Source organism: Mercenaria mercenaria, chromosome 19 (assembly GCF_021730395.1).
Source record: "Mercenaria mercenaria strain notata chromosome 19, MADL_Memer_1, whole genome shotgun sequence".
NCBI classification, from domain to species: domain Eukaryota; kingdom Metazoa; phylum Mollusca; class Bivalvia; order Venerida; family Veneridae; genus Mercenaria; species Mercenaria mercenaria.
The window spans coordinates 6,797,217-6,824,690 of NC_069379.1; the positions used below are offsets into that span (position 1 = coordinate 6,797,217).

The following is a 27,474-nucleotide window of genomic DNA, read 5'->3' on the forward strand; positions in this document are numbered from 1 at the left end:
ACCCAGAAATCAATATTGTTATTGAGAGCTTGACCACCTGTACTCCTATAAAGCCTGTTGAATTTTCATATCTTTCTTGAAGCTATATACATGAAATGAAAGATATACATATATAATTGTGTTCATGACAACGGGACATAATTGTAAACGTGAAACAATTCATTCATACTAGTAATAAATTCAATATACAACCATTTCGTTCAAACACAAGCAAATATACAAGATTTACTTTCACCTCTCTTTTATGATGCACTCTGACGCAAACCATGTTGTGTAAAACAAACATTGAACAAAAATAGTTTGACAGAGTTTTTACACAATGTAGAATCTTTCTAGAAATTTTCGAAATGCGTTCTTTTCTCTCAATAACGTCTGTAGACATATATGAATTGTGTAAGTAAAATATGGATTTTACAGCGGAATAAATTGTTACTCATTTGGGACTTTATTGGAAACATTTAAACTATAAGATAAAATGTTTTGATACAAGTTCATAGGAAAAATTGTGTGTACCTTCTTCTGTATATTATTTCTATTCTCCTCAGTATCTATCATTTCTTTGTCAAATCCTTGTGTTATAACGACGGAAAATGAAATTGTGGAAACGTAAGTTTTAGCCACTGCAAAATGAGAAAACATCTGTAAAATTATGCACAGTGCTAACTATTTTAAACATTTTTATAACGATTAAAAACACAGCGGCTTCTTCACAAACAAATTGGGAAATTTATACTTTTTAAATATTACAGTTACCTAAGCTTATAGTTAAGAAAGATTAAACAAAAATTACTTTTAAATTTAAAAAGTCACGATTATACTTGTGAAAAAAGGCAAATGACTATTGTCGCGTATAAACACAAACCTATAGGTACGCATGTACTCGTTTCTTCATGACGCATAGAACCTGGTGCACAATTGCATGTATAACTTCCAATAGTGTTTACACATACTTCTGTTTGGCTACATAGGCCATTGTCGATACATTCATTTATGTCTACAAACATAGATGCACAAGTGAATTTTAGTCTAATCTTGTAACATTCAGGTGTTCAAGAAGCTATTTTTAACAATGTATAACAGAACGTTAGTCTAGTCTTGTGACATGCAGGTGTTGTTCAAGAAGCTATTTTGAATAATGTATAACAGAATGTTAGTCTAGTCTTGTAACATTCAGGTATGCAAGAAGTTTTTTAAATAATGTTATAACAAAACGTAAGTCTAGTCTTGAAAAAATCAGGTGTTCAAGTGTTCAACACGCTATTTTTGAGTGAGTGAGTGAGTTTGGTTTTACGGCGAATCGACACAAAATGGTCATATATCGCCGAGGAACAATGAAAAACAGAACGTTAGTCTAGTCTTGTAACATCCTAGTGTTCAAGAAGCTATTTTGAATAATGTATAACAGAACGTTAATCTAAACTTGTAACATTTAGGTGTTCAAGAAGTTATTTTAAATAACGTATAACAGATCGTTACTCTAGTCTTGTAACATTCAGGTGTTCAAGAAGCTATTTTGAATAATGTATAACTGAACAATAGTTTAGTTTTAAAACATTCAGGTGTTCAAGAAGCTATTTTGAATAATGTGTAACAGGTGTAACAGAAACGTTAGTATAGTCTTGTACCATTCTGGTGTTCAAGAAGCTATTTTGAATGATGTATAACAGAGCGTTTTTCTAGTCTTGAAACATTCAGGTGTTTAACGCGCTATTTTTGAACAATGAATAACAGAGCGTTAGCATAGTCTTGTGACAATCATGTATTCAAGAAGCCATTTTGAATAATGTATAACATAATGTCACTCTATTCATGTGACATTTAGGTGTTCACGAAGTAATGTTAAAATATCAGACACTGCATTGTATAAAATGTAAAGATGAATGGTTTATTAAACAAAAAAAGGACATTTAGTTAAAATTCATAAACCATAGCGATTCCAGCTAATAAAAGTAAGACGTAAAATGCTAATGTAATTTGTTTTTGAAGTAGTTAAATAATGATAGATACCACTGCAATGGGAGCCATCACTGTCAAGATCATATCCTTTCTCACACGTACACCTGTAGGAGCCGTTAGTGTTGTCACACCCCTGATGACATATGTGTTCTGTAGTGGCACATTCGTCAATATCTATACAAATGTTAACAAAATATTTCGCACCAATCAATTCAAAGTGCAGCATTTGATATTTCATTTCAAAAAAGGTCTAAATTTGATTTTTTTTTCACCAACTGCTATTCATTTGCATCATTTAAGAACTGTCAGTATATAGGTTTGTTAACCTAAATTGATACGTAATGCCGCAAAGATCTTAAACGTTTCATTTACACATAAAAATCAGAGACAAAATGATACATTTTATATTATACTTGCCAAGTTTTATCATGGTATTATTGATATTTGCGGCTATAAAGAGCAGTTTCAGTTCAGTATCCAACGACGTCCTGTGAGATCAATAAAAATCTGTATAAAAGTATAGGCAAGTGTTACAAGATACCTTCACAGTTTTGTTTGTCACCGATAAAATTTTCATGTCGCCCCTTTGGGCATGGAGAACAAGGCCATGTCTTATCCGATGGGTCCGCTTTGGGCACAGTGGCATTACAGAGCCCACTGTAACATTCAAGGGAGCTGTTCTCACAAGGGTTCGTAAACTTTTCACAGAAATCCCCTTCATAATACTTCAGGCATTCGCAGGTGGCTTTCTGTATAAGTTTTCCTGTAATGTAGGTGTGTGTAACATTGTAACGGTAGTAACAGGTTGCTATGTAGATTTAAAATGTTGTAAGTCATGTTTTCATAAGTTCGTATTGGTATTATCACATTTCAGCATTGATGTTACTACAAGTCTAAAGTGACATTTTCTTTGTACAATAGTGTTCCTATGGCAATATATCAAGGCTCATATTCATCTAGTAACAAACTTATGGAAGTACATCGTTAGGGAGGAATCAAGAACAAGTCTTTTATTTGGAAATATGTAATAAAATTTATAACAAAGACCTTTGGAAGCATGGAACGCTACCAAGCAAAATGCATAATAATTATATTTGGTAAAGTCTGTTTATAAGAGATGTAATGAAATTTGCAATACCCAAACGCCCCTCCCCCCACTCAACTGTTCCTAAAATACCCAGACATTTCATGAATACCAGCCTAGTGCTATTTATTCTGTTTGTGCTCAACAAACAAAGGATTTTAAAGATACTAAACCAATTCTATTCTTGGGGTGAAGGGTGTAGCAAATTTTAAGTGTTATATTAATGATTTCAGTCATTCGATAAACTTAGGGTAAAGGTACCTGTACAAAGTTTGTTTGCTTTGTTTCAGTTTAGTTTTAGGACACAAACAAATTACAATAAGGCGACTGGAACCTTTCTTTAAATTTTATGACTTTTTGTGTAATTTTTAAAACAACGGCTATCACAGTTACAGTAGGAAAAAGAAAGAGTTAATAAATTCATGTACCTGTAGCAATCGAATGACTGACATCAAATTTGCATTCAACAGGCTCATTGCATCCGCAGTATTGTATAGAGACCTCGCGGCTTGCTGTGGTGTTGAAACGATCCGTGGCAAGGAAAATAAAATGCGTGTCTATGTGTCGTAATCCTGTTCCGATAGTCCAGTTAAACACACCATTGTCTGAATGAATGTAACAAAAATCATCAGATATCGATTTATTTTAATATAGAAAACACCAGCCAGAATAAAGAAATATGGTTATATTGTGAGTCTTTTTTGTGTCTAAGTTATTTAAAATAACTGAGGAATACAAAATTTCTTAGAGTATTTATTTGCAAGTCTGACAAGCCAACTTACAAGACCTTAACAAACTGTTTCCGAATACATGTCTCAAAACAAAATGTGAGTAGCTGGACAATCTTTATCATTTCTCTACACTATACATAGAAACCTACATTTAAATCATTTTGTTTTTGCGGAACTTGACTACTTGTAATCAACACATTTTTGATATTTACAAACAACTCTCATTCTTTATTAAAATACAGCCTCTATGCAAATGGAAGCTGGAGTTATAGAACAAATAAGTCAGATATGGTAATACGCTGTTTGCATAAGATAGGACCATTTTGATACTGAAAACAAATAATATATTTTACGCATAAAATTGTTGCCATCCAGTACATTATCCAACTAACAAACAAAATGATGTATTTTACCGAGTGAATATTCTTCTTTTGGAAGGCCTGTTTGAATGCTGTATGTTAATGCGGTGTCTGCATCGTCACTTGCATATTCTTTCAGGTCTAACGCCCAATACAAATCTTTTTTGAAAATTACTGTAATATTTTTCGGCATTCCATCCAGGAATTTAGGAGCTTCATTGTCTGAAAAAAAGAAAAAGAAATAATTTCATGGAGTAAAATTTAAGTTTTTTAGTATTCTTAATTGTTAGATTTGTAACGAGATGTAGGATAAATTATATACCGGAAATATTGAACGACATCAGGAGCGCAATATTATTCCGCGAATGAATAAATTCGTATTTATTTCTTGGTGCGAATCTAATAATGATTTTATTACAGATACATCTACAATTATAACTGTGATATAATCATATATGTTTGCATATAACCTTGGTAAAATAAAAAATGTTGCCGTTAATGAACTTTTATGCGATGATATACATAAAGCTGATGTCACAAATTACGTCACATATCCGATAAACATTGAGCACTGATATAGAAAGTAGGGCCTATTGATGTTTGATATTCCACTGAAACCTAACGGAGTATAAAAAACGAAAGCGTAATAATAAATAGTATTTCTTGTCATACATGGAAAAACACAATCTACATTCAGTAGAACTAGAAGTATGCAATGCAAATGAAAGCAACATAATTTCTGTTACAACTGACAAACCATTAAGTGAACGTATGTAAAAGTTTTGTCAGTAAGTTATCATGTTAGTTCAGATGATACACTAAGAATTTAAAATAAACATACTCAGTATCTCCCATTTTCTTCGTGTTTCATTAACCTCGGTCATAACATCTAATCCAATACTAAAATCCTTCGTTCTTGCAATTGTAAGCAAACATTGCTTATTGGGTTCACTGTTCCAGTAATTTCTACACGTCTTATTGAACAGTGTTATATTTTCAGGCGAAAAGGTTTTAAATAGCTCCGTCAGGTTTCCTACAAGTGTCTCCAGAAATCGTGGTACAGTATGTTGTCCATTGTATACTGTATAGTTACCACCAGTTATGTTATAGAAGAAAAGACTCTCATTTTCGTTTTGAAGTGCCCCTGAAAAAAAAACTGATTGGAGTAAAAATATCCAAGCACATAATATATATCATATTAAAGAGATAAAAGACTTTATCATGCAAACTACATTCGTCTTGAAAATTCTTTGAAATTGGGTGAGCACCTTAAAAGAGATACATGTTCAAAATTGCCAAGGGGTAACAATTGTACCAACTGTAAAAATATTGTTGAAATTAAGTTATCTGTATTATAGAAATAAAAATATTTCGAAACTTTTAAACTTGGGATGTCACTTTAGGGCCCTATTACCATAACATGGTTATTTATTATGTTTATTCTTGTCAAAGAAAATAATGAAACGTGAAACTGGATAAATCAGAAAAAAACAACATGTACATACATGTTTCACTTAAATTGTATATCGCATAAGCGGTGGCATTAATGTCCACCTGTGAACCGTGTCTTCCTAAGAGGTTGCCATTTTGAAGTTTTCCGGCCAGGCCAGATATATTCATAGGTTCTATATCCGTCGTTTGAGATTTTGTAATTGTCAGTTTCATAAATTGTCCAGCAGTACTTATTTGTATCTGGAAGTAAAGATATTTCGAAAAGAAGTATTTACGCAAATATCACAGCATAAGTGTCAAATAACAGTACATTATCTATTGAGAATGCATACATTTATCGACAGTGCATTTTAGCATTTTACTTTCTATAGCAGGAACTAAAATTGCATTTTCTTATACTAGCCCCGACATTTTCTGAAACAGATGTTAGCAAAGTCCTTCCCCTTTTTTCAGATGCATATTTTATACACTGTTAAAGTCTTTCACTTTGAAACGAATGACATGTCTTTTATACAATGCCATTTTATTATGTAGCCCGTTGAAATTCGTCAAGTACAGTTATGTTGAACAACATATTATCTGAAAAGTGGTGTCATTTCAGATAGAATTATGATGCTTCATACTTGACGGTTTTGTCATCGGCGATCGAAACATTTGATAGTTTAGAATGATATATGATACATATACGTATAAATACTAAAGTCTTGTTTAATATAAAAACAAACAAGAAATATCTTTAAAAATGATGGTCGACGAATTGTAATAAGGAAAGAAGTTTATGAATTTTTCATCTAACATTCATCTTTCATCTAACATTTTTCAAATTGCAAAACTAAACACCGCACTTTAACAATTTAAATGGTTCTCTTTTAATTTTTCGCAAAGGTTTCGTAGGGTTGCAATTTTGTTTCGTTTATCCTTAGACGAATAATTACAGCAGTAGTTTGATGAAGATTCATGAAGCGGTTCATGAGAAGAGGTCATTAAACGTGTTTATATTTTTAGCTAAATTGGCCCCTATCCCCATTTGTAACAAAATAGTAGGAGACCTTACGATATTGTTACACATCGAGTTTGATAAAAATCCATTACATTTTAGTGGTTAATGCGAAGAAAGGCATATCTACTTTTAGCTATAGTGGTCCCTAATAGGGCCCAAGTTCCTATATAAATAAATTTGGAAGAGGACCTTATAATGATGCTCCAGACCAAGTATGACAAATATCCACCAAGCTGTTCATGAGACGCTGTATAAAGGCATTTCTAGTTTTAGCTCTAGCAGCCCCTAAAAGGGGTCAAATGTCCCAGCTGAACAAAGTTGGCTGCGGGCCTAATAAAGATGCTACAAATCAAGTTTGATTAGAATACATGAGAAAAAATCAATTAAAGGATTTTTTTTTATTTATTATTTTTATTTATTTCTAAAATAGGCCAACTGATCCCGCTTTAACAAATGCATATTCGCTATTCATGAATCTTTGGACAATGACATCACACCTATAAAAAAATTGTGAAGGTCAAGCAAAACATACAATTGTAATTATTTCAATATTTCTGTTTCATAAGCAAAGTGTGACCGTAGTCATATCACATAGATAAACTGTATGCAGCGTACCTTCATTTCAGTGTAATGAGATTCAGTCATTATATAGCATATATATAATAAAACAGATTTCAATTGAGTTCAATATTTGCATACCATACTAAAGAAAAATATTCACATATAATAAATCAGTTAAATAATTTATAACAAATATATCAAAGCAAACCATTTCTCATTTTAATATGCAATCTGAATAAGTCACAAAAGCAAGAAACCTTTTCATATACAGACGACAATTGTAACAAGGAAAATCTTTTAAAAAGCACTTCTCTACATAAAAGACTCTTATCACACCCTTATTCATGTGATGCGCAGACCGTATTCAGCTCTTTCTTTAATTTGATATATGTTGGTATTTGAACAGGTTTTTATCATATTTATTAAACTTACTTATCATTTTGAGATATATCAATATTCTTGCTAAATATACTGAGCCAAAGTTAGCTTTAAAACTGTGAACAGCGTCGTTTAGGACAAACGCTTTGTCTACATTTCACTCAGCGTAGCACAATCAACAGAGTGAAAGAAATTGACACTCTCGTCCAATCAGACAGGGTGTTGCATAAATCTTCCATTTTGATAAATTATCTATAATGCTTTATCAAGTAGTTTGATTTGCAAACTGAAGTCACGTGGCATAGGTAACGAAAACGAATTTAGACGGCGTTCGCCGAAAAATAAGGTACATATGGCAAAGGTGAGACTCAGCATGGCTAAATACTGTGAAACCATTTAAATTCGCTGGCATGAAATTTCGCCCAAACGTGAAAAAGGACTGTTTCGCGCGGGCTTTAATTCGCGCATTTTCAATTTTAGAAATGAAAAAAAAAAAAAAAAATAAACGCTCGGTCTTAAATTCGCGCCTCTGTCATAGCGCGAAATACGCGAAAATTCGTCCTACGCGAATAAAAATGATTTCACAGTATACAAAGTTAATGCGTCAGGTTAAAGGTCATTCATAAAATTCTCCTTGGTTTGATCTAAAGCGACCACTTCAACCTCTATTTACATATTTCTACAGAACATTACTTTTTTACATCTGCGTTTATCATAAATAGACAAAAATAGAAAAAAATGAGGGGCTGAAAAATTCCAGTCAGTGGCGGTCTGCTAACCAAAACTCTTGTCCTACTTCGGTATGCAAAACTTGCCATCGTTGGAGTATATACATGACATGGTTTCATTTCATGCAAAATGCATTTTAGCTTCGAAAATGTATGATTCAAGCACAAGATCAGATCTAAACGGCAGCGCGGAAGCGTATTTTTTGACAGAATTACTGATCCTTATTTCTTTTTAGGCCTCTCGAAAGCGCGTTGTTTTCTGGTAGTACATAACTGCAAAACGGTTTTTTGTTATCTTTTTACTTTATTTTGTTTGGCTGATATATCTCCTATATTTAGATATCAAAAAGTAATCGTGCAAAACTTTGGGTATAGAAACAAGGACTAAACTTCGTACATGCCATTTACAAACTGGATGTCAAACAAGCTACATAGCTTTTTTTAATTCATACAAATCACATTCTGTTTAATCATTTACATGGTTAATAATTCCAACTGAACGACCGTCTTCCCTAGTGTGCAAAGTTAAAACGGCACATTTTCATTCGCAATCCTAAAAGAAATATGTAAACTGTTAGTTTGATATTTATGTAGAATTTACCTGCAATAAGAACTTCATCTTTTTCAATATATAAGAGTCGATCATACCGCACCAGATATTTTTCAGTTCATGAGACATGATGCAGTCAAAGACATCCCTTAAATCATGAAATCCTACCCAGGACAAAAAATGAATGGGAAATACAAAAAAACAAATCATAACCTAGATAATTCTATTTTTCTATTTTCGTCTATAGATTTTAAACGTTGATGAATTACTTCTATAACAATTTTCAGACTTACGTTACTTGCAAAGACTCCAACACCACATCTTTGAACCAATACTATCCCTGCCCCAGCAAGTATAAAACACTTGTAATTAGGATTAGGAGGGTTACGACAAGGTTGTGGTCTGTTTATGCCGTCTCTCTTTGCATTACAATATTTCGTTCCATTCCGGTAAATAATAATATCTTCTGCAGTTTTATTATGATGGAATTCAATTTGCTCGCCCGACGGCTTATCCTGTAAAACATATACACAAAAAGTTGAACTTGCCTCAGCCGTCACCTTTATTAAGCAGCCTATTGCCTTGAGTAACCAGTAAACTTACTCTGACTTCAAAAAATGACATTTTGTTATAATCTTAGCTTGTTTGAAGAAGTCACCTGCCACAATATCTTGTTTAGCTGCTTAATACTGTTTTGGCTGTCTGTACAAAACATACAGTTGCATCTGATTGGTTGTTGACTGTTGTTAATTGCTCTAACGAAGTGTTATAAATCCTTAAATGTTCACGCACATGTATTAGAAAATTATATAGCCCCCTTTCGAGTTGTCTATAAATACAATTATATTCTTATCATTAGTATTCAGGAACGACGAGTTCAAAGTTTAAGGTGCAAGAACTAACAAAAGAAATTCAAACGAATTATTTATCAAATATTTCAATGAAAAAAAATATATCACACTTCCACATTTCGGTAAAATTAAAAAAAAATCTTCATTCATCTGTCATTTAACAAATGAGCGTCCGCAATATTAACATTTAGAATTATGCGCATTTCTGCACAGAAAATAAAACACACGACACCCTATCCTCATTTTATTGCTTCATAAAACAAAACAAAATGCGTAAAGACGGCATGGACGCATGTTTGTCTTGTACAAATGTAGTTATGCTATATAAAATGCAACCTATGATTGAGAAGAGAAATTGCTTTGAGATATATAGAAATATTAGAATAAATATCTTCATTTTGTTGGCACTATATATACGATTATTGTTCTGTTTTATCTTATTTAACATCACACTGAGAGAATCATAAGTCATAATTATGGCACATTCCAGATACTGTCTGTGGAGGAAGACTCCAGGTACCTGTCAACAAATTGTTTCAGGCACGAGCTGGCAAACAGGCAGAACCAGCGGTGAGATGACTTCCTTTAATGAAATACTTCTAAATCCCATGCTAACTCTCGAAACAACACCGTTGAACTGTAACTTATTTAATGCCAGCGACCTTTATCGCTCCGGTCTTTTTTGACACAAATATATTAATAACATTTTTAACCACTTTCTTTTTCCCGGATGCAATTTTAATGGATATTATCTAAACACAACAGGAAGGTACAAAGAACCTGAAACCAAATGTACTTCCACATTTTCGCGCCATTCACATTTTAACACAATAAACAACCGAAAAACACTCTAGAGATACTGCTATATACTGCCAACAAAAGGATTAATGAAATAGCAATTGAGCTGCACCATGAGAAAACCAACATAGTGCGTTTGCAACCAGAATGGATTCAGACCAGCCTGCGCATCCACGCAGTCTGGTCAGGATCCATGCTGTTCGCTAACCGTTTCTCTAATTGCCATAGACTTTGAAAGCGAACAGTATGGATCCTGACCAGGTTGCGCGGATGCGCAGGCTGGTCTGGATCCATGCTGGTTGCAAACGCACTATGTTAGTTTTCTAATGGCGCGGTTCAAATAATGTTTTTGTAGAAGCTTTCAAGGTAATGGAACCGTAATGACATTCAGAAAATTCTGTTAGTTTAAGTATTTTCCATTTATTTCGACATTTAATAGGTTATAATGAAAAAAGAAAATCTTTAATGTCCGAAGGATGCCGTAATGGCATCCAGTACTTCAAGAAAATTTTCAAACATGACTCACAAAAAGGGCAAACGCCGAGAATACAGTTGCGTCTTTGTTAGTGGAAGTAACGTAATCAGTCCTGGCCTGAATCTCCAAACGACTGAAATAAGCAATTTAAAGTTTGCAACATGAAAATAAACCTAAATTACTTATACATTTTTTTCTTCATTGAATAATTATAATGCATGTATATAGATCTACATTATACAGATGGTTACTATTAATTTTCATATGATTATTGTGAAAAACCCAATCACAGTTATATTACAGTTATCAGTTTCTTGCGTTTGGATGATTGAAAATCACTCTTGTAATACTTGTCTGAATCCCAGAAGCACATCTGCCATTATATACTCAGCTGTACATTTGTCAATAAACACTCACGATTACAGAACAAAAATATAATCATAAAAGATAAAGGCGTGAAAGCCCCACCTGATATTGCAGATGTAAAAAGGAAAAATATACATGTGTAAAAGTCGAATAATGTTATACAGCATTCATTTCAAGAACCACAAATCCTTTTGTAGGCATGTTCAGATCAACAAATACTGAAAACTGTCGTTATCCTTTGCAGAACCGATATAGGTTTAACACCCCAATCAGTTACGCGCTTTCTTGAATATTTCTGTGCATTTTATGTTGTATAAAAGTGCTGATTGCAGTACACTATAAAATCAGCCAATTTCGCTTATCTTTTAAATATTATCACTTCATAGCAAACTTATATGTTATACTACAAAAGGACACAGAATTCGAGTACCATTGCTACCTTGTTTTAAGAAACACGTATTCACCATGACCATTGAAATCATACTCTGCACCATCAACAGTCTGTATTGTTGGATCACCCCACGATGTTACTGTAATTATTGACGTGAAGATGATCAAACATGCTACTTACTGATGTTAGAAAGGTTGCAATTTCAATACATGTACGTGTTCGTGTACGCGTAGATAATCCAAGTATTTAAGGAATTGGATAACTTATAATCATAATATTATGCTAACAATTTTATGAAACATTTATGCGCCCGCTACAGAATAAACCATCATTTAAAACGCCAGAATGCGATTGTACTAGTATATTATACATATATATACATGCGAGTACAAGTTTTAGACAGCAATCTCTATTCATGCTTACTGTTCCTCGGAAGCTACTTAATCACAATACGGTAGACAGCGTAAATAAATTACTCTCTCTTTTACTGGGTTCCGTTTATGATAAGTGTAAAATTAAACTTTTAATCGAAAAGTTTAAATTGCATTATACAGCTAAACTTGCTCGATAGACCACATTTATCTAGAAACTACTTGCTTTAAGAGACTACTTTTGGAGTTCCTTTTCGGGTTGTGAAGAACAAATTATGCTGTATCGAGAGACCAGTTGTGTTCAGAGAAAGCTTTTTGGCCTTATCTTCGGTGCTTAGCATGCAAATTGTACTGTATTTAATAGTAGGGATTTGAAAGGTATCTTTTTATCTAAATAATGTTATATCAAAAGGCTATCTACATGTTAATTTTAACATTTCTTTTAAGAGCAAATCGACTGAAACTATTAGATCTTGCTGGTAAATCTTTTAAATTTGATTTTGAACAAAATTCACGGGGCCGCTAGGTGCGGGGAACTAGTATATACCTGTTTGAAGAGGACTATATGAACTGCAGTTGTGTGATTGGTTAATTTCATAGAACACGTGACATGTTTCTGTATTACTACAGCAGCTTCCTTTAATATACGACATATTTATTTCTTCTAACAAGAGATATCCTCCGCCTGGAACACCTAATTGTAATTCGCCAATTTCACTGAAATTGAAAAAAAAGAAATACATGCAAATCCATTGTGTCACAACTTACATCAAAGATAAATTGACTAAAGTGAGATTTTATTACAATAAACGTTAATAATTATGCTAATATATGTTGTGTAAGCTATTAATATCTAAAGGTCGTTATGACAGTCTATATGTATATAGGTAAACAATTGTCTTTAAACTTTGTGTACTGACTGAGAATCAAGTTTATAACGGAAATATGTATGAAGAATCATTAGTACCCAGGCTTGATCTTGAGTTATCTGCCCTTGAAATAAGAAAATACTAAAAACAGATCCAATTTTCAAGGGCATACAATTCAAGATCATGGCAAGAGAACTGTGTATTTTAATTTTTGTTCTGTTTCAGACTTAATTTGGAGTCAGTATACAAAATTTAAAGAAATTCGGTCAATGACAAAGACTAGGACTTTGCGGTATCATTTTGTCATGTTCATAGTTAAGGACATTTGCAGCACTCTCTATATTGACTTGGGGCAAACATTTTCATACAGAAGGAATTTCTTCTTTAAACTTATTTTTTGCTGACAGAGAAGAAAATCAAAAACAGAAATATGAAATAAAACAAACCACAGGAAGCCAGCCTTGGTCATGAATTATCTGCCCTTGAAAGTCGGATAATACTAAATATCTCCTTCCAAGGGCAGATAATTCAAGATCAAGTCTCGGTACCTATGATTTTTGATAAATATTTCTGTTGTAAACTTGTTTCCCAACTGCTCGTAGAAAATTGTTTGCACTATTTACATATAGGCAACTGTGGCATTTTCCCTTAATGTATTCCTGTATTGGTAATACAGTTATGGCAAATCATCAAAATAAAACAAAAATAGGATTGAAAATATGCACTGTTACTACAAAAAATGTAGATTATGTTCTGTAAATCATGTTCCAGAATTTCTTTTAAAGTTTGCATTTATAGAATATTAACATTTTATTTAACAATGGAGGGAACCATTATTCAAAACATAATTCATAATAACATTCTAATATATTGAGGACATGGGTTCGCTTGCAGACCGGTCATACCAAAGACGTGGAAAATAAAACTAGTAGTTTCCTTGCATTGCGCTCTGTATTAGGAGGAAAGTGCTAGGACTGGTCAGCCCGGTCACGGTAAAATGTGACTAGGTAGGGTACCGGCTCACGTGTCTATGACGTGATATTCCAGTGAGAGCACACTATAACATTGAACTTTATTGCTCACTGCTTCAAGTAGACACCGTCTTTTATATAAATGAACAACTGTTTAAAAAAGGTGCGAACACACACTAATATTATAATATTGAATTTGAATCAGCCATAATAGCTTATACACAATGCTTTCTTGGCATATTCGCTATAGATAACACACTCACTTGTAGCAGCATTTTTGTTTGACGCCATATTCAAAGAACCATTGTACATAACATCTATCTATTTTCTGGAAAGAACTGTCCAACGTCATTTGTTGTTCGGCGCATGCGCACGGAGGAGCATGTCTCTGTCTGGTTTCTATACGTTTCTTGATTTCCTTGTTCCTTGTGAACGCTTTACACACAGACAGATTGTTATCGTCTGGGGAAAAAGCAAAATAAATTATAGAGCTTAATCTACGAATAGGGTGATTGATCATGTTGTATTTATTAAAGAACATGTGAGCCGCGCCATGAGAAAACCAACACAGTGGCTTTGCGACCAGCATGGATGCAGACCAGCCTGCGCATCCACGCTTTCAAAGACTATTGCAATTAGATAAACCGTTAGCGAACAGCATGGATCCTGACCAGATTGCGTGGATATGCAGGCCGGTCTGGATCTATGCTGGTCGCAAAGCCACTATATTGGTTTTCTCGTGGCGCGGCTCGTATTATGATGGCTGATTTAGGACATTTCGTTATGTCGCGTTGGCGTGTAGAAATATTTCGTTGTTTCGACCCTGGAGGTTGCCAACGCGACAAAATCGAAGCTAACACGGTGACATAACGATACACAACGTGGCAGAACGAATCATTTATATTTCGCGTTAATGTGCGTAATATTAAAAACGATTTCGTATTGGAGTGTATTCCCGAGCGCCAAGAGGAATAAAATGTTGCGTTACCTCGCGTTAGCGCACGAGCCATACAGGATGACACAAAGAAATGTGCTATATTGCTGCGAGTACGCCAACGCAACATAACGAAACATTATATTCCGTCTTGGCGCGCGCACCAACTCACCTAAACGAAAATTTTCTTAATGGTTCGTTTCGTTATGTGTCGTTTTATGTTTTCTTTTTGCGTTGGCGCGCGCTCCAAAATGACACACAAATGTTTCAAAACTTCGTTACGTCGTGTTGGCGCGCTAGGACGGCACATCGAAATGTCCTACAAAAACCGCGCGCACTCTAACATAACAAAAAGATATGGCCTAAATCAGCCATCATACAGAAAAAAAAGAAATAACATAAATAAACAAAGTCGGTTTGAGGTAAATACATTACCTATAGTACGGAAACACATTGGTGCTGATTTAGGATGTGAACTGACTCTGCCACGTTGCACCAATTTTGTTTGTTATACACCGAAATTGATGGCTTTACTGAACTTGAAATGCTAGTTTGTGGTGTTTTTAAGAATATTATAATTGCCTACATATTTTCATTTCAATTAGGTCTCTAAGAAATCCGTTAAATAAAATCTCGACAGCAACTGATATTTGTGCAAAGCGATTTCAGGCTTATTCATTGACTTATCATAAAATAAATAGATGAAATACCGACTACAATGCATTGTATCACGACTTTATGGTGACAGCTATATGGTTAACGTTGCATAAGGTTACTCATAATTTTCACAAAAGTACAAGGATGTGACAACTTTGGTATGGAAGAATAAAACAATCATACATGAGTAATAGTGGTATTTGGAAACTGCGATTTTCTGCCACTATCAGAAGGAAATTATTACCTCGCATGGCAGTTGTCGAATTTTGTCCCTTGAACAACTCTTCCTGCTTAAGTCTTGAGGCATGCTTGGGCAGTTTTCTATTTTTTTTTTTGCACAAGACTGAAATTATTTTTTTTCCTTGTTGCATGAACTGTTTTAATACCATCGCTCGGTATATATTTTAAAATATTAAACAGCATATATACTGACAAGTTCACAAAACGATTTGCCCATAGACTTTCATGTTTTTCTCATATTTTTGTACTCACTACATGTATTGCATTTCAATGTTTCACCAGCATTCATATAAATGATGTTTTATGCGGCTTTTAACTTTTATTAGGATGAAATGGAGTTGTAGCAAAGTGCTAAAAATTGAATTTATTTGGTATAAACTTTCAAGTTGATTTTTTTTTTGGTGATAATTTTCAATGTCAGTTAATATTGATATATATTTTAGCAATCGTTACCTTACAGAAGATATTCATATTTCAGCTCAACTTTTATCAGGTACCATTAATTATGAGACAACGTATCCGCTTAAGGCATGTCGACTTTCGTCGGACTCACGCAGACGACTTTCCGAAAAAACTTGAGAATGCCGAGATCACATGGGGAGAATACACTATTTTCACATGGTAATTACGGTTCTGCCAACTTGATGGGATTATCATTATCTTCTACCCAATTTATTGATGATTTTTAAAGATAAAATACAGCTGGCGCTGTGTCTAATATTGCCTTTTAAAGACACACCCAGTGGGGTCGATATACACAAGAAATACAATATCTGTACCCACTTAATATCTTGTAGTAATTTATCACAACAGATTTAGAGTGTGCATAAGAAGCACATCAAAGGCAAATAATTTATATACAAATGTCATGGGATACAGAAATTGTAAATAAGGATCTGCAATTGATATGCTGATGTATAAGGTTGGTCACAAAATAAAGATTAGGTAATAAATAAATGACATTTTAAGTTAAGAAGAGATAAAAGCTAATTTCCGTCGTTAAGTTATCTTTGAAGAGTCGCACTTAACATTAAGTAGAGACCGTACCATAGCTCTTCGCATACTTCGATTTGTCAAAATAAAGTGGTTTTTAAAAGTGCACCGGTTACGATTAAAAAATGTAAACAACCAACTCTGTCTATGAATCTTTGGAATGAATGAATGAATGGCAGTCGATCTTAGTCATAATACTGATTGACATAGAATGCATATGATTCCGTGTGTTGCAGAGAGGTATTTAATTTGTAACTGTAATTTCCTATCAATTGAAATCCTTTCAAAACTTGTAAAATAATTGCTTATAGTTGGACAAAGCTCAACGTCTTTTCCGTTCCCCAGCTGCTACAAGGGCAAATATAAATGATTCAGTGTAAGTTATATTTCACTGGTACTACCAGTTAGTATGTTCATACTCTGAACAACACGTCAGAGAAATTTGGACAGTTTTGACCGGTTTAAACGTTTGCAGCATTAGATTATATTTTTTCTTTACAAAAATATGCCGTTAGGTAACAAAGCGAATCCGCCGATAATCCGGAGTTCACCGATTATGATGTTATTGTCACAAAATTGTTTCAGTTCGCGTAATGTAATAGGTGTACTTAAAGGTCCAATACTAAGGAAAGTGAACATTTTAATTTCTTTCAAAAAGCACTGAAACTATTTCATTTTATTGGAAAATGAAAGTTGGTATGTAGAAATTCGAAATAAATCGCAGTATATGTACAATTATTTTTCTATGAAGTATGAAGAAAGTTAAAAAGACCTGGGGGGCCATTCTGTCGATTCATTGAAATTTCAACATAATACACATACATTTCTTTGAGTTCTAAAGACCTTCTGTAAATTTTGACCTGCCAATCTTCATTATTTAGTGTCTTGCAGAAGTCTATGCACTGGCTATGAAAAAAATTGCCAACTCGCTTTCCCTTAGTAACTGCACAGCTATTAGCTACTGCTGTTATAGGGAAGTGGTAGAGTATCTGACTTAGGTGTGAGAGGTGTGAGAGGTCCTGGGTTCGAGTCCCGGTTACAGCTTAAATAGTTGCATTCTGCTACAGCATATTTTTGCTGTTTACAGACTGTTCCAGATGTTCTAAATTTTTAGCACACAGTATCATGGATCATTATTTAGAAATCCAGATCACAACTGAATGTTAACTCAAATGCACCCTTTTAGAAAATATTCACTTTATTATGTCCCTTTGATGTTTTTGCTCTCCATGTTAAAGAAGAGTTACATTTCCTTGATCACAAAATTTTCTTTTACATGAAAATATTAAATGCTCATAACTCTACGCTTCTGGTTCAAATATTGTCTATATATCTATTTTTGAGAAATATATGGACACTTGCTTCATTTCAAAGCTTTTTAACTTCAAACCTATAATTTAAAACACTAGGTACTATCTCTACATTAAGCATTTGTAGAGTGTCATACAATGATTCAATGGATCCGGATGCAATATCTCGCCTAAACGTTCCCAGGCATTTAAACTAAATTAAAGTGCATTAAATATACATTGTAACATGCGTCTTTTCCTTTGCCGATTAAATATAAATTATTCAATATAGAATTCTAATATGGCTCGATTTGACCGCCAGTTAAACAAAGAGGAACGTCAAATTATGTATATTCTGTGATAAACAACGATTTACGCCAGACAGGTAAGGCAACATACTGACGTCTATTATGACGTCAAACAACATGATGACGCCTAGTTCAGTATTAGTCGGATAAATAAAATCCAGTATATTTAATCGAAACATTTCAATTTATATGTTATAATGAAAACAACCAAGGCCTTTTGTGGTTTATCGTTTAATTTGCCACAGTTTATCGTTCAGATGCTTGAATATTTAACCACTTGAGCTAACATCCTAATGATCCAATTTCTGCGCATCTGAACTCAGAACCGTAATAAATCCGGCGACAAACCACTCGTATAAAAGAAATATATGTTTTGAATTTGGAGTTGGAGACTTAATAGTATACATATCGCAGTATCTATTTCATTGCAAAATGACTTATTTTTGTAGTTTAAATGTTTGTAAATGCATTATCTCACTGGTTAAAATATAAACTTCAGTTTCGAAATTTTCTTTGTCTTAAATTACCTTACAACAACTCTGTATATTGTTACGCTTAACTTTGATAACAGAATCAACATTTGATGCATTATATGCCCACAATACTTCCACTATTTGTGAGGCGAAACTAAAAATGAGAATATAAAAACATTGATAAGAGTAAATCCTTTGACAAAAGGAAATTAATATTCAGAATAAATGAGATTTTCTTTTTGCTGATTTGAATTAAAGTACGTTGACGTCATTTTGTTCAAGGATAAATGCTGCCCGCGCCTTGTGTCTATCACGTTCTTACCTTGCTGATCAGTCTTATTGTAACAACTGTACACAATTTCTACAATTCAAAAAAGTCACATAAAAATAAAAAAAAATAAAAGAAAATGTTTTAAAGTTTTTGTTAGCGGCGCAAAACAAACTAACCTTGTCAAAACGTAACGAAATCTGCGAAAAGATCTTTGGAAGCAAAAAGCAACATAATAGCAGGCTCGGATTGATCGAGTCTGTTCATGAGAAGTAACGAAATGTGCATCACCCCATAGCATGCTACAATTCACTGGCCTTCATGATTTCAACGGACCAGAAAATATAACGCAAGATTCTCTGTTTATACCATAAGACATTTGTTTTTGCTCGGGAAGACTTGCTTCACAATACACTACAACTGGAAACAAAGTTGATAAATAAACATTTCTGTAACGTTTATTTGCATCTGTCTTGCTTACCCATCTCCTTTACTTTAATATTGACCATTAAAGCAACATGCCTCCAGATTTGGCTAAAAAATAATCTTTCTTTCAAATTGTATTTTGGTCATATTATGAACATTAGAATATGAATTTTTGTTTCTAAAATGTTTTAAAGTTCGAAAATCAAGAAACAAATGATGACCGCGTCGAGAATGGAACCCCGTACCGCCCCGGCAATAAAAGACATTTTCTCGTCGTCGTAACAAATAGCGCTATAGCTGAAGTAGTGAATAATAACTTCGAAATATAGATATTTATAATTGAGACAGTTTACCTGGAGTAAAAGTGTGACAAACGCTTTTCGATTTTCTTCGTAAAAAGCAGTAAAAACAGCAAATTCTAATGTGTGTCCGTAACATAAAGTTTGTAAGCAATTAAGTCTTAAAGCCTTCTTAAGAAATATAGCATTTATTTTAAGATATCTAAAAATATTTTTTTTTTGTTATTGGAGGCTTTAAGACATTTATTTGTATTGCCTTAACACAACTGAGTTCAAACATATAGCTGCAACATTTCACTAAGTGAAAGAAAAAACATCATCAACAACACAACATCTTGTTAGATAATATGATCATATCATCTGACGAAATCTGAAATCGCGAAAATATGTGACGATTCGCCAAGTAATAATTCTGATTATTAAATTACAAACATCGCATTTGTCGATGTTAAGACGAGTGATAAGTAGTGATGGGCCGACAATCGGCGACAATCGAATAATCGTCGGTGTTGCATTCATGAACGCGATCGCCGACTTCACTTTTCCCTGACCGATTAATTACTTGGCACCCCAAAACGGATACTTTAGTTGTTTCTGACCTTTGTCTTTCTGGTACTTACTGTTCTTTGGTGCAATTACGCCAAGGGTAACTACTCTACGTAAAAATGGCTTCCTCCAAAGTCTCGAAAGAAATTGAGTTCATCTTTGATCACCGAGATTTTGGAAGATATATGGCTTTTACACAAAATTAAGCTGGGAAAAGCATCAATCTAAACTCTTGACAATTGTATGGCAGTATGCATAGCATGATGTTAGACTTACGCAAGCATATTATAGTCTAGTCCGATTTTGCAGATATAAGCTTATTTAAGAAGTTACAAGCATTTTGTTAGTATTTGGTCCAACATACTTTTTTAACATAATTTGGGTATGCTGAATCCAAAAATATATGTTGGCCATCTGGGAAATGCCTCTGAAAGGGTTAAAAATGGGGGCAAAAATGACCACTGTTTTTAACAAAAACTTTTCCATCAATATTACTTTATGATACAAACCTTTATCTTTAGATATGTTTCAACAAATTATTTCATGTTATTAGTATAACTGAGTAAATATTTATCAATAAAATATACCACAAGTTAAAAATGTGAACTTTACGGGGTTCAAAAAGGGGAATTTGAAGACAATTAAAAAAAAATATATCCAACATCATTTATAGAATAGAAAAATGAAAATAAGTATATGATTGAAAACTTCCGCCGGAATTTTATGTCAAAAAAGAAAATATTTTGATGAAATGGTTTTGCAGTTCTAAAATAGTCATTTAAGAAAAAATAAACAATGGGGAAGTTAAAACTTAATTAACATGACATTGTTTGTAATGAACCGAATACCGTGTAGAACGTATTTTATCCTGGTAAGATCATTCTATTTAATAATCAACTTTTTAATACCTTAGAATCATAATAATTGATGAAAATTAAGTGTGACAGTGATTAAGATTAAGGCTAATGTGAACTTAATTAGTATTAACAATCCAGGTCTCTATCACAATAACAATTTGAGTCAAATCATGTTTTTAAAGTCTTTATCTAAACTCTTTGGAGTTATTTAATGTACATTAACTCTGACAAGCACACACTCTCATGATCATTAAGGTTTTAGAGATGTCATGAATACTTCATGGAATCAGGACTTTTAGAAGTTGTTTTTACAGGTAGGCCAACTCTACATGTATATTTTATTTCTAAACTTTTTTAGAGATGCTTCGCTTTATATACTTTGTTATATTTTAAGATTTTGTGAAATTGTATTTATTTTAATTTTCAGTCTCTGTGATAAGTTCATTTATAAGAATCTGTTAAAGCTAGCTTTATATATACTATAATTGCTTGCTTGTGGATAAGAAGTAATAAATATTATTTTGTTTAATAGGTTTAATAATATTCCAAAGTAAGAATGGACAAGACTTTGCATCTCAAGAGACCATTTCAAGATAGCACAGAAAAGTGCATCATTTGTCAGGAGGCAAAATCTGACAAAGCTTTAAACTAAACAACCTCAAGGCATAACATCTCTAAAAGAGTGTGCTGAATCAAGACTTGTTTAGAGATTTTTTTCTAAATATGAAGCCATTAGCACTGGCCATTAGTAGAATTGAAAAAATAGATGAAAATGACAAAAAATGTTGAAAGTGTTATTTTGATTTTGTCCACAAAGAACTAATACATACTTTTCAGTCAAAGCTAAGTTTAATATAGAACAAACATCAGATTAAGCTGCATCCTCATCAAACTTATCATATACTCCTACTAAATTAAGAAATGTGTATGTTCTGTCAAGAAAAAAAAGAAACATGAAAAACTCTTTAACATAACTAGTCAGTGATAGTATTTTAAAGGATGCTAAACATGACGACACAATGCGATTATGACTCTCTGATGTCAACGGAGGGCAAATATCATAAAAAAACCTTTAATTCTTTTAGATACAGAGTTCGCAAAACCAAGTCAGACAACTCAAATATGGGTCTTGCCATGATCTTTCTTTTACATGAACGTGGGTATGCTGCAATGAAATCGCAAATACTGCAGCTTTCAGACAGTTGCAACAGATACCGCATACGTACTGAAGAGACTTCTTCAACAATTCTTTGTCATTCATTTAATTCTAAGAAGCCCTACAACGTAAACGGAGAAACCAGTTTTAGTTTGTAACTCCACTATTTATATATTCCGATGAAAGGAATACACTTCTTGTTCCATATGAATGTTTTGCGTCAGTGCTTAAAGATGCCCATTATAATACTACTGGTAATAGTGATGAACGGCTGACAGTACAGAAATATAATTCCAGAGACGACTTCTTGACAACTGGATACGTAGCCCTAAAATTAAGGGCTGATATGTTCTCTCTGGAAGGACATTCTGGACTGGGTGTGACTGAAAATTCTGTTCTGGAGTGTTTGTTTATGTTTCTGAATTCAACGTATGGTGGCAAAGAGCTTCTAGATGAAGAATTTGACCATAAAGATCTGAATCTGATCTGCAAACAAAATTATTAAGTGTAGCACAAGATATTGTTTATGGAGTGAGTGTTGGTAAAAAAAAATGGACCCCTAAACAGGACTTGCAAGTACATAGCACTAGATGACTAGGTTAAAACATTTAGTTAACCTATTTCATAGTGCAGGACACAGGTTGAGCTACAGTGACATACTAGTAGACACATCTTTAGCTGAAAAACAAAACCTGAAATCAATGGATTCTGAAACTGGTCATGTTTTTCCGCTGAATCTTACTTAGAATGAGATATCGAGACATTTAACACTATTGTTCAGAAGTGTATGCATATATCAGGAAGACTGGGACAGTCACATTCAGTTATAACTGTTGATCAGGCTCTTTACTTTAAGCTTGTGGATTTGAAATGGGCAGTGCCACAGAATGGGTGGATTGTAAATATCAATGAATTATTTGAAATCTGGTGTAACGTTTTGGCACTTCCAGCAAATAAAATTGACGTAGTACATTTTTATCAGAAGCCGATCATGCAATCACCTCCAGAAAAGACATTGGTTGTTGGCGTCGGCTTTTAGGATGAAGGAACTGTTGAAAACACTGTCATTAAACTTAATTTGGATGAATTAAAGGCTAAACACGAGGAAGCTGACACAAGAACCATTCTCCATGCTGTTCACATCAGTAAACGATCAAATTGTGTCACTGTTGTTGTTTCTGCCAGAGATATTGATGTATTTGCTCTTACTATGCAACTTGCAGGAAATAGATGCAACAGTATGGATGATGGCTGGAACAGTGAAAAAATGAAAATACATTCAAGTCAACACAGTGTTAAATAAATCCTCAATAAGAGTTGCGTAGAAATCTACTTGCCTTTCATGCACTCACTGGCTGTGACACAACATCAAATTTCTGTGGAATCTCTAAAGATCTGTATTTAAAGTGTTTACAGCCAGTGCAAAACTTATAGAAGGTCTTGGATATGGACAACTGTCTGATGAAGTAAAGAAAAACTATGAATATTTTATCTGCAAAGTGTATGGCCAAGATGCTGTAGTATTGACAGTGCTCAAAATGTTTGGCAGGTCCACAAGTCCTGAACACATACCCCAACCAGTGATGCTTGCTTATTTCACATTAGAAGAGCTTATTATCAAGCCTTGGTATGGAACAAATCAACTGTTCTCAATTCAGAATTGCCCGCACCTTCCGACATAGGATGAAAAGTGGCAGATGACACACTAAAGACAGTTCTTATTACCCGTGATCCAATTCCTCAAGCTTGTATTGAGTTCATTGCTTGCAAGTGTACATCTGGATGTAGGACCCTCAGATATGAATGTAAAAAGACTGGGCTCTTATGCACAGATATAGATAATGTATATGCGATAAAAGCATTACCAGCTGTATGAACTCAAGGCAGTAAATTAACATGAAATAAAGCAAATATTTCAATATATATTATTTTGAAACTATTATATGATAAACAGTTTATGGATTTAGCTTCTGTCCTTTAAAGTGATTCCAAATATGAAATTAGTGTACTGTATTCAGCAATAGTTTTGCAATTATAACCAACGTGAATTATTTGATAATCATCTTTTGGGCGAAATATGCAAGTTTGAGTGGGTTTTTAATTGCTTTTTTCTCCTAACAGAGCACACATTTGAATTAAAAGTTATTTATCTTTGAAAAAGGTGTTCTTAATTTAATCTGTTACTATGTTACACATAACTTTGATAAAAAAACCCACATATTTTTGGATAATTGTAATACTATTACATATTTATATTAGAAATATCTTAATTTGGCGGCCATTTTGTTTTCCGCCATTTTGACCTACAAAAAATCATTTGTCAGATGGCCAACATATATTTTTGAATTCAGCATACCCAAATTATACTAAAAAAGTATATGGGACCAAATACTAACAAAATGCCTGTACCTCTCACATTTATTGAAATCTGGACTAGACTATTAAGGAAAGTGTTTTAAATTTTTGATTTTGTGGGAAGAAAATCATTCACGTCGTTATTAAAAATTAATAAATCGTTAATACTTTTTTCTGCTCCATATGATTTTAATTTAAAATCACAATATATCACTGGATAAGAGTCTCTGGTGAAATTGAGACCAGTACCTGATATGAAGTTTACTATCTTCACAAATATTTTACTTTTATGCTGTTAACTTACTTCTGTTTATGAAGGGATACAATAGAAATAGGATATTTGATGTCTGTGTGATTCATTTCTTAAGTAGTGACATAAAACATACACTGTGAAGTGAACTTATAGATATGCAACTAGAGTAACCGATTATCCGATTATATCCGATTAATCGGTTGGCAAATCTAACCGATTTGCCCATCACTAGTGATAAGCAAAACTTGAAAACAAAAATGGTATATATTTGGTAACAATGTTTAGATAAATTTGTTATATCTTCACAGACTGAATATGTTAGGAAACATAAAGTAAAATAAATATTCAAACAGGTCCTTTAGGGAAGCACTTTGTAAGCTCATTTAATGACATCTTTATTGAATAAATCATTTTATATATGTTTTATTAACTTTTCGGCCAAAATCTTTCTATAAAGCTATAAACGTCAAAATGTCTTTCGTCATAACATGTAATAAAGGACGCAGCTTCTGAATAAATAGGTACATCCTATATTTTATTGTCTCATATAATAGTCCATGTAATTATATGAACAATGAAAACCTAACGAACCAACACTATCAAGGGCCCGGCGAAAAGTCTATAAGAATATGTTAACCTCAATTATTTTGGCTGTTTTAGTTTAGTTGCCACATGCAGTATGTTGAATTTAATATACAGTTATCTAAGCCGCAAAATACTTAAATCAAAATAAGTACCTCACTTTTAAGCTAGTAAAATATACTTTACCCGCAACATTTGAGGTGAAAATATTTCAACATGTTCATTTTCATAAAGTTAAGTAATTGTTTAGGATACCTTGCAAAAATTTGTGCCAATGGTCGCCTTCAAGAGTTTTGAGAGAAAGAAAAAATATTTCGACTAAAACTTCTGAGAGAATCGAATTATTAATCAACAAGAAATTAAGTATTATTGTGACTGGCAAGGCACGTTATGTACATGCGACAGTTCTGCTTTATCAAGGACATATTCAACGGCAAATTCAACAGCATTGGGTAGGTTACTCGTAATTGATCACATTGGAATAAATAAAGGAAAAACGATTTCATTAAATTTTTTTGTAAGTATATCCACACTAGGCTGGCAGTCCCCCATTTAAGACTCGACATTTCATAGCATAAAAATAAGAAAATAAAATAAATGATAAATATTGCCGTCTATTTCAAATGAGAGGCATGTTTGAAGGTAGTAGAGCATTAATGACAATCGGTAGTTTCCGTTCGTTTACGTATTCTCCGTATACGACTTCGGCATTCTCCGATTATTATGAAAACATTTTTCTGTTATGGCCGGAGGTTGCCGAAATCACATACGGAGGATACGTAATCGCACGGAAATAGACGATTGTCCTTACGTGCCTATTGCTTGAATTTCCGGTCTCTCGGGTTACAATTATTTCACATTTTTAATTCATCATCGCCTTTTATCTTCCATTGTAAATGTCATCAGATCAAAGATGTTTTAGGTTATTGTTGCAATGCATTCTCGTACACAAGTAAAACAAGAGAATATAAACTTACCAGGCCTTGAAGCTGTTGGTTGAATTAGTAAAATGTACACAACAGTTAACACAATAAACGCTTGCTGAAATATTTTCAGAGTTTTTGTGATGTTTCCCATTTTCAATGTTTTCTTGACTTTCGATACAAATCTGTTATGCTTATTATAAAATCTCCGTGCACAATTATTCGTTATTATCGTTAATTATGATAATTCACAGATATAAATGCGATTATTTAATGGAAACATATGTTCTCTTTAAGTGTCAATGATCCACGATGTTAAAACCAAGTAAAATGGTGTGAGTTATAATGTATTGTTATCAATAGTTTGTTTTGATATTTGAGCGCGACCGAAAACCGCTTGCAAGATAAAATGAGTGACACTATTTCCTCAATATCTCGCGGAAGTGCGCAGAGCGTTGACGATTTCAGTGTATCGCCTGCATATCGTCTGCTTATCAGGCAGCCGACAAGGTCGCACATCATCAATATTGTAGAATATGTTTATTTGAAAAATGTCGTCTGCCTCGTTCAACTAAAATTTTGGGAATGCGTTAAGCAAACGAAACCAAAGCCATAGATGCATGCATCGGAAAGTAGGCCGGCAACAAAAAGAAGCTGTAACGGAAAAACATGGCAGACGTCTTGCTCCAAATGTCTTACAGTCCTAAAATTGATTTAATAGAAAAAATAACCATTAGTTTTTTTTTGGTAATGGATTATGTACAAGATAAACTTGTTGAATGTCTTGCTGATAAAAGACGAAAACGATCCAGTATGTAAATTGCGGGACTGTACGAAGCGCGTCAGTGCTGAGGACCGTTCAGTATTTTACATACCGGATCGTTTGAGACTTATATCTTACATAAAACATTGTTTCAGGGAAGTACGTACATGTATAAACCATTGACATAAAACATTTATTTATTTTACCGCATATAATAACAAGTGGCGTATGATTATGACATACTCTGCAGATCCTCATGAC

The 27,474-nt window shown here is 33.4% G+C and overlaps 1 protein-coding gene across 1 annotated transcript in view; it reads right to left on the reverse strand.

Annotated features, from left to right (window-relative positions):
* Positions 1 to 26,904, reverse strand: part of LOC123543072 (uncharacterized) — a 40,290-nt gene extending 13,386 nt beyond the window's left edge. Inside the window, exons 1-15 of the mRNA XM_053532079.1 lie at positions 26,505 to 26,904; positions 14,155 to 14,353; positions 12,599 to 12,768; positions 11,729 to 11,819; positions 10,975 to 11,056; positions 9,093 to 9,314; positions 5,636 to 5,822; positions 4,972 to 5,274; positions 4,185 to 4,352; positions 3,469 to 3,645; positions 2,498 to 2,719; positions 2,008 to 2,130; positions 863 to 994; positions 514 to 620; positions 3 to 82 (exon numbers count right to left, since the gene is read on the reverse strand). Coding sequence (XP_053388054.1) covers positions 3 to 82; positions 514 to 620; positions 863 to 994; positions 2,008 to 2,130; positions 2,498 to 2,719; positions 3,469 to 3,645; positions 4,185 to 4,352; positions 4,972 to 5,274; positions 5,636 to 5,822; positions 9,093 to 9,314; positions 10,975 to 11,056; positions 11,729 to 11,819; positions 12,599 to 12,768; positions 14,155 to 14,353; positions 26,505 to 26,604 — 2,363 coding nt within the window. The 5' untranslated portion in view covers positions 26,605 to 26,904. The remainder of the gene's footprint in view (positions 1 to 2; positions 83 to 513; positions 621 to 862; positions 995 to 2,007; positions 2,131 to 2,497; positions 2,720 to 3,468; positions 3,646 to 4,184; positions 4,353 to 4,971; positions 5,275 to 5,635; positions 5,823 to 9,092; positions 9,315 to 10,974; positions 11,057 to 11,728; positions 11,820 to 12,598; positions 12,769 to 14,154; positions 14,354 to 26,504) is intronic.
* Between the last annotated feature and the right edge of the window lie 570 nt (positions 26,905 to 27,474).